General features: G+C 37.2%; 1 protein-coding gene and 1 pseudogene across 2 annotated transcripts in view; one reads left to right on the forward strand and one right to left on the reverse strand.

Moving 5' to 3' along the window:
* Slc15a2 (solute carrier family 15 member 2) overlaps positions 1–5,431 on the reverse strand; it is a 28,513-nt gene extending 23,082 nt beyond the window's left edge. For both annotated transcript variants that reach the window (XM_004642198.2, XM_023702260.1), the window contains exons 1-3: positions 5,125–5,431; positions 3,266–3,353; positions 2,527–2,668 (exon numbers count right to left, since the gene is read on the reverse strand). In XM_004642198.2, coding sequence (XP_004642255.1) covers positions 2,527–2,668; positions 3,266–3,353; positions 5,125–5,262 — 368 coding nt within the window. In that variant the 5' untranslated portion in view covers positions 5,263–5,431. The remainder of the gene's footprint in view (positions 1–2,526; positions 2,669–3,265; positions 3,354–5,124) is intronic.
* On the forward strand, positions 1,303–1,929 carry LOC105743668 (annotated as a pseudogene).
* Positions 5,432–8,354: the final 2,923 nt, after the last annotated feature.

An 8,354-nucleotide genomic window follows, 5' to 3' on the forward strand; every position in this document is an offset into this window, starting at 1 on the left:
CTAATGTAAAGAATAGATTAAATTTGCAGAAAGAATCTAAAGATGTCAGAAATCTTAAGATGTAGATTCTTTATTTTAAATGTCTTATCTTATGGGTTGGCTTTCTGTAGAAGTGACTTCAAAGGGTGTGTACTGGTGCTGAGGGTATGAATTGGGATGACTAATCTAAAGATAATTAGTGCAGGAGAAATGCTTTCCCAAAAGGTCTTGTGTCATCATCTAGAGAAAGTTTCTATTTGTTGAGATAAAAAGAATGAATAGAGGATTTTTGCATCTATGTTCATGAGGGAGATTGGTAAAAGAATGAATAGAAAGGGAATAAGAAGAAACTGAAAAGATCAGCTGTTATGAATCGAAGAGATGATTCTTACTGGTTCATCAGAAAGAAATAAACGAATAGGGGAGTCTTAGCTGTAGTGATAGTCTACATAGGAAAGTCAGATGTGTATCTAATTGTTGGACTGAATGAATGTGAGAAATGTAAGTGTTTTACATAAAAAAAGCAACCTTTTGGATGAAAGACTCACAGGAAATAGTCTAGGTATGCAGGATGTAGCAGGAAGTTAATATGAAAAATATAAGCTAACTGTACTTTTAAACAAAAACTGTAGCTTATATTTTTTCCTTTCTAATCTACTCAAAACTAATTTTTTTTTTTTCGGAACCGGGGATTGAACTCAGGCCCTTACGCTTGCCAGGGAAGCGCTTATTCCACTGAGCCATCTCCCCGGTCCCAAAACTAAATTCTTAAATATTAAAAATCTGCACAGATTTCCACCCCCAGAACACATACCCAGTCCCAGACTGTAATGCAGCTTTCTCTAATGTCTGTACTCTATTGAGTGTATAATTCCTTCATTCTGCCTATTAAACCTTTCAAGTGTCTCTGTGTAGTTCTTTCCTATGATGTATGTCAGCAAACCTTCAACCTTCCACTTGTGTGAGGTGAGTTAAGGTCCCTATCTCCATATTGAGGGACATCTTTAGATCCCATTCAGTGACATTAAGAAAATTCAAAAGAAATTAGAATAATATATCCCAGAGGAAAAATGAAGAAAGTATAAGGCGCTATTTTAAGGTGCCTAATTTGCTGGTGGTAGCAATCTCAGTCCCCACTAAGGCCAAAACATTTGGCTTTACTGAATGCAAAAATAAAATTACTGGGTGGAGAAATAGCTCAGCAGTATAATTCCCTGCCTGGCAAGTAAAAGGTACTAGGGTTTATTTTTGGTGGTACCAGGGTTCGAGCCCTGATACCACCAAAAATAAAAAATAAAATAAAATTACTTTAAGAAGCGGTCTATGGACAAGCGGTGGCTTCAGCATTTAGGCTTCCTATGCCACAGAGAACCGAAGAGGGAAAGTGATCTCTCCAAAGTCAGTGTATTTGGTAGAGTTAGACAAGTCAAAGCCTAACTGCAGAGACTAAAAATCGACTTCACTCTTGGAAAGAGATCCTAAGATCTCAGCAAATTATCCTGTAAGAGGAAAAAATACCTAAAGTAAAAAGAAGCCTGAAAGCTCCCCCAGATGGCTGGGAGTTGATTGAGCCAACACTGGATGAATTGGATCAAAAGATGAGAGGAGCTGAAACAGAACCTCATGAAGGAAAGAGGAAAATGGAATCATTGTGGCCCACCTTCAGAATCCACTACCAGAAAACCCTCTATATCTTTGACCTCTTTTTATAAGCGGAAAGCCATAAGCAGGGAACTCTATGAGTACTGTATTAAAGAAGGCTGTGCCGACCAAAACCTGATTGCAAAGTGGAAAAAGCAAGGGTATGAGAACTTGTGGTGCCTGCAATGCATTCAGACTCGGGACACCAATTTGGGGACAAAACGCATTTGCCGGGTTCCCAAAAGCAAGCTGGCAGTGGGTCGCATCATCGAGTGCATGCACTGTGGCTGCCGGGGCTGCTTTGGCTGAGGTCACCTGGCCCTGAGCCCTTTCCATCCTGGACTTTGGACCTTGTGGGTTCTTACTGTGCCACTCCCCCCCCCACCTCCTGGGAGCAACTCTTGGAGTGGTGCCCTGGGCCCTAGTTGGAGCATAGTCTCTTCAGGTGAAAGCTTGGTGTTCACCAGCTGTGATTCGTACCAATACAACCATTAAGCCTCTTGAAAAATAAAAGAAAAAAGAAAAACACCCTCATGATTGCAAAGAATATAAATACATGGAAAAAACTGATAATAGAAAGTAGAGGGCCAGCGAGATAGCTTAGCATTCTAAAGCTTCGGCTTAGGCAAGTTTAGGCAAGTTTAGGCAAGTGTGTAGGGACTGCGTGCCACACCAGTCCTGCCTCCAGGGTGGTCTGAGCCAGCTACATAAAAACGGAAAAAAAAAGATAGAAAGAAAGGAAGGAAGGAAGAAAGAAGTAGATGTTCTGTGCTATCAGTGTTAGAACTCGTATCTGTTGTTTATGACCTACGTAAATTCTTGCTTGGAGGTAAAAGGTTAGAAATGTCAACCTTGCATACAGTGAACCTTCGAAACTTTGGAGATAAAATCGCCTATCTTCCTTACTTGAATTTTCCCAACCATGAGTCGGCAATAGCTGCTCCCAGAATTGGAGTGAAATAACAGAGGCTGCTGAATGCATGATATACAGATGTGGAAGTGTCTTCACTCCAGTGCAGGAAATACAGGAAATACAGGGTCAACACAGCTAGGATTTAAAAAATAACAATAATAATGATAACAGGAGGCAAAACCAAGACAAATATATTAAAAAAACGCATGGAGAAATACATTTGATCTCTGGTCTTTGAAGGTGATTTTGGAGCCTACTCCTCTCAGTGACATTACCTGAGGAGTAATTGAAGCAGTGTCCATGAGGGTAAACAGGGCTATGCTGAATACACAATATGGTATTCCTCCCCTCACTCTGTATACACTCATAGCCTCCTCCTGACTAATAATGAATATAGCATAATGTGTTCAATATTCTTTCCTCCTCCTGCCCAAGAAAAATATAGACCTGAGGAAGAGGTGTGATGAACAGAACTCACATGAGTGGAAACAACTTTTCCACTTCTACTCATACAGGTTGTGGTCTGCTTTGTATCAGAGCATTTTGATCTAGACCAGTGTAAATTATTAAGTGAAATCCCATCAGGAATTTATTGGAGGTCTTGGCCAAGGGAAAGGACCAATTTATATTAAAGCAGAGAGAGCAAATGAAGGAGCCAAGTGCATTTAAGGAAACCAGGCTGCTACAAACAGGGGATGCGTGTGAGTGGAAAAGAGTGAGACACAAAATTACCTTTCATGCCATAATAGGAAAAACGCTCGCAGAATTCATTCACCACAATGAAGGCAATGCTCAATGGATAGCTCGAGCCACAGATTTTCTATGCAAGAAAAAGGCAATGGTTTAAGCATAAGCTGTTTTCCGGTTTCAACCACTAGATTGCTTCAAAATTTCATTTATTTTAAATAGCCATGGGAGGTAATATAGAACAATGGTTTCTACTCTACAAAAAACCTATTATCACACGAGAAGTGTTTGTATTGCTGACTTAGAAGCTAATCTGAACATTACACTGCTTTTCACTTACGCTAGAACTGTTCGGATGGCCTTTGGTGCTAACCATACTGTTCTTGCCACAACTGCTAAATGAAAAGCTGAGGCTCTGGTGGAGAGAATAATCGTGCTTATTGCTAGACACGAATGAAGAACTGGTCCATGAAGTACCTGTCGTGAAGAGTTAGATTCTCATGCCAGTGTTCTGCGCAGGTTCACTGTAGGGAATAACCGCAGTTTTTGAAGAACAAAGATTCTTCCTTCCATTTAACATGCTGGAAAGAATCCAGGCATATGAGGGTTTGCCCTTCAGACACTGCTGAAGCCAGGCACAGAACTTAATATGAAGGAGAGATATTCTTAATGATAAGCTGATTAATCAGATTGATTCTGGGGAGAAAGTTCTCAAATCTTATAAAAAATTAAGTGTCCACTCTTTCTACTAAGGATATTCTATAGCATTTTTACAATAACCCTAATGGACGTTAGAAAAGCTACCTTATCTCATGTATTACATCAATGAGAATCTAAGAGATGTCACGCTTTATTTCAAATTCCTACTCATTAATGTAGTTCAACTAGTGTGAGTGGCAGGATGGAAATATCAGTCCTTGAGGCTGTAATGTGAAATTTTATAAGCTTTATATTGCCTCTTGGTTCATAAGATATGGGGTGTGTGTGTGTGTGTGTGTGTGTGTGTGTGTGTGTAAGCATCCTTAACTACTTTGGCACCAGAAGAGATACAATTAATTAAATAGATATTGCAAATATATGTTAATGCATGATAATAACTTGCTTACAAATACAATGAACTGCCCTTCAAGCCTTCGCAGCTCATAGCTTGAGAGCTATACAGTGTAACTTAGCTAACATGTTGTCACTAATTGTGTAACACCATCAATGACTGTGTTAACATACTGGCCCTGGTCATGTCACCATGACTACTTATATCTCAGTTCTGCTACTATTACCAGGAAATGAGAGTAATACTTTTTCTTAGTTCATAGCAAGAACTCATCAAATTCTGGCTACTATTACTAAAACCTCTACATAAGATTTTGATAGAAGGGCTGAATGAAATAATAAATTTGGAAAGTATATAATATAAAATATTATGCATTGTTTATTTTTTCTATCTTCCCTATCTCCTACTAAAAACTTGGTACACTTAGTAACAGAGATGGAATCTACTCTAAAACTTTTGATATTATCCAAAAGGTTCTGTACACGGAGAAATCTAAAGACTGAGTAAAAAAAGGAACAATCACACACAGTTCTTCAGGCAGAAATGCTTGCCAAATTTCCCTGAACATTCTACTTGCTTTTCTTTCCCTGCCAGAGAAACTCAGAATATGCAGTGAAATCCATAGCAAAGCCCTGAATCCCAATTGAGGAACTTGGACTCCCTCTTCCTGCAGCTGCTTTTGCTAAGTAAAAGAAACTTTTGTTTAGTTTTGTTTTTCAGGTAAACTTGAAGTGCATGAGAGAATAGTTTTTATACCCAAATATAGCTCAGCATGAAGTTCTAGAAGCCAAAGAGGAAAGACAAGAAAACAAGGTTATTATTGTCAGAAGCAGAACTGAATTGGAGGACTCACCCGAGATGACTGCTTTGGAGGACTGGGAGGTCTAGGCGGTACCTCTTCAGTGGAAACAGGTGAAAAAAGAGTCTCCTTGGACTCATTTTTCTGGAAAGGATTCATGGCTGGCTCCTTACTCTCTTTCCCCTCAAGCATTTGGCTTCAGTAGGCAGTTAGGACAGTTGCCAGCCTACAGTGAAAAGGGGGACTGGGAGGAGGAGGAGGGGTGGTGACAGCAGCTAGGTTTAACCCTGTACTGGTCAGTTTTAGGAGCTGCTTACTCAGATCAAACCTCGAGGGTATAGGCAAAGAAAGGGTGGTGCACAAAAGAATGATTGTGTAAAAGGTAAAGCATGAGGAAGTGAAAACAATCTGTCTCAAGTCATGAGACAGGATGAAACAATGCCAGAAAAAATTGGGTATCTTTAAGAAATATTAACTTTGTGAATATGTATAGGATACACAAGAATGCAACATCTTGAGCACAGACTAAAAAGCTCATTTCAGATGTCAATAGCTGCTATCTATTGGACATCTGTTTTATGCGAGGTTAATGTCTATATGAATTAAATACACGTTATATGTATATATAAACTATATATTTATTTATTCTAGCTCTTATGACTATCTCTACTTTACAGAAACTAATCTTCCAAGAAGTTAAATAACTCACCCCAAATCACATGGCCAGATGGCAGATATGAAAGGTAGAGATTAGTATCAGTAATTACTTTGGCCCTTATTCAGGTGTGGAAACTATGTAAGTGGAAACGTAGGAATGTGGGGATGTTGAAATGCTTTGAAGAGGGAAAACCATCACAAAATTGAATTTGGAAGAGAAGAAAGGTGTTCATTTTAGTTTTATTCATCATGATGCTCAGCCAGAAATGTCCTATAAGCAATTTAAAAGGTGGGCTCAAAAAAGTATTGGTGATGTATATTTGACAAATACTCTCCCTTTGCTAAAGTCATTTGTATTTCATTTTCTTTTTTCACTTCAAGTTAAATCAATCCACCTTTTCATTTGAAACAAAATTTAATTTGTGCAAACATTTTAAATGAGTTATTTTCTAGGAACTGTTACAAATATTTTCCTTAATTTTTAGTGGATGAACTCTGCAATGACTCCAGGACATCACACGTAGTCTTATCAGAGGAGGAACCACAATAAGCATGATGACAATAGATGGATTTCATACTGGATTTTTTTTTTTTGCTAAGTCATAGATATAAGAGAAGAACAAAATAATGTGTTCTCAATCAAAAGAAAAAGGAGAAGAATGACCAACACCTATGAAGACTAAACCATGAACAGGTCAGACAACACCAGAATGTATCATTTTATTGGAAAATACAAAGGAGAAAAATCTATGGTTCCATCCCTTGCAGAATTTTTACATTATCTATCTGACTTACTTATCAACACATAAAGCCTTTTTAGTTATTTTGCTAAACTTTAACTCAGATTTTGACCATGTTTTCCTAGCTTCTCTTATCCTCATTTTCTCTCTCTCTCACCAACCTTTACCCAAAGAATAATCCAGTTTCATGTCTGTGGCATTAATGATTAATCTGTAGCTAACCTTCTAAGAAATATTTCCTTCTCTGACTTACTTTGTTTAATGACTCTGAATACAAAATAAAAAACAGAAGTTATTAGTCAAGCTAACTGGTAAAGACATAGATGATTATGTCAGTGGTTTCTCTGGTGCTGGCCGTGCACCTCTTAGCACTTGGCTGGCAGAACGCATAAGGTAGCACATGTTTGCACTGCAACACTCATTTGTACTCAAGATACCTCAAATGTCAAACTTCAGAGTATAGACAGTGATTTTCTAACATTCCTTTGTTTATTTAAAATTCTTTTGATTATGGCAATAAAATGATAGTATTCACAGAATCATAACTATTAGAGACAGAAAGGATCTTAATTTTGCTTTATATAAACAAACTTTACTGATAAGAATAATTGGAGGCCAAGTCTCTCCCTTGAAAATTCTGATTCAGTAGGTATCACTAGGGACCAAAGAACCTGTATTTTTAAAATGAATTTATGCTACATTTTAGATATATACAATCACCACATTCATTAGAGGAAATGTATACCTGTATATGACATTTATTGTTTCTGCTTTATCTCCTCGTCCTTCTCCTCCCTTCAACTTCTGTTCCCCTCATTCTACGTGTGGCCAAAGCAAGCACTTCCCCTCCTTATTTATAAGTTTGTTTCCATTTTATTCCTTCTATTCTTTTTTCTTTTTCCTTCCTTTCCCTCTCCCCATCCCTTGTTCCTCTTCTATTTGAATATTTCCTTCTTCCTTCCCAGTATCTGTTACACATTTTGGTCCTTATTTATTTTTTCAGTATCTTCCCCTAGCAATATTTCCATGTATGATTCCTGTTTATTTCAGTTAAGAGTATGAAGAACTTGTATTTTTAATAAGCACTGCTAATGATTTGTACTTCAGGATTTTTTTTTTTTTTTTTTTTTTGGGGATTGAACTCAGGACCCTGTGCTTGCCAGGCAAGCACTTATTCTGATGAGCTACCTCCCCGGCCCTACTTCAGGAATTTAGAAAATGATGGCTTAAATATCTGTCTTATTCTAGCTTCAAGAGTTTTTCAGAGGAGCTCAGATAAAACAGAGGAAAGATGAGAACTTTAGACTCCTAAAAAATAGTCTAGAACTTTTTATTCTGTATCAAGGTGTCTTTGATACCTTAATATTTTGCTAGTAGCCAACATAAACAGAAGTATAAAAGAAAAAAGATAGATGTCTCTTGTAGGAATGAGTGTAAACTCTTTAGAGATATCATGTTTGCATCTTGTGCTATGAATGACTACTACAAAGACAACAATATGCAATGCATTAATTGTTGTAACTCTCCTACCAACTTGTTTTGAAACTGTCTTATTGCAATTTTTTCTCAATAAAATTAATAAAAAAAAAGAAGTGGAAGAATCTAAGTATTTTAATCAAGTATCAGTGACAAAGAATATTTCTGGCCTAATGTTTAGCTATATGTATTACGAGCTCCTGAAGCAAGCACCTGACTAGCTATATGTAGAAAGGAGATTAAAAATGGCCAGAGAGAAGACAAAAATATGAAATTAAATAAAATGTATGTTTAACAAACCCTTAAGTACAAAATCAGCATATAAAAATATATTTAAATACAAGGAAATTTTAAAATGGTTGTTATATTGCATACTGTTTTCTTCAAAAAAGTTGTTCCGATTACCAGATA

This window comes from Octodon degus, unplaced genomic scaffold, assembly GCF_000260255.1.
Source record: "Octodon degus isolate 3935 unplaced genomic scaffold, OctDeg1.0 scaffold00147, whole genome shotgun sequence".
Classification (NCBI taxonomy): Eukaryota; Metazoa; Chordata; class Mammalia; order Rodentia; family Octodontidae; genus Octodon; species Octodon degus.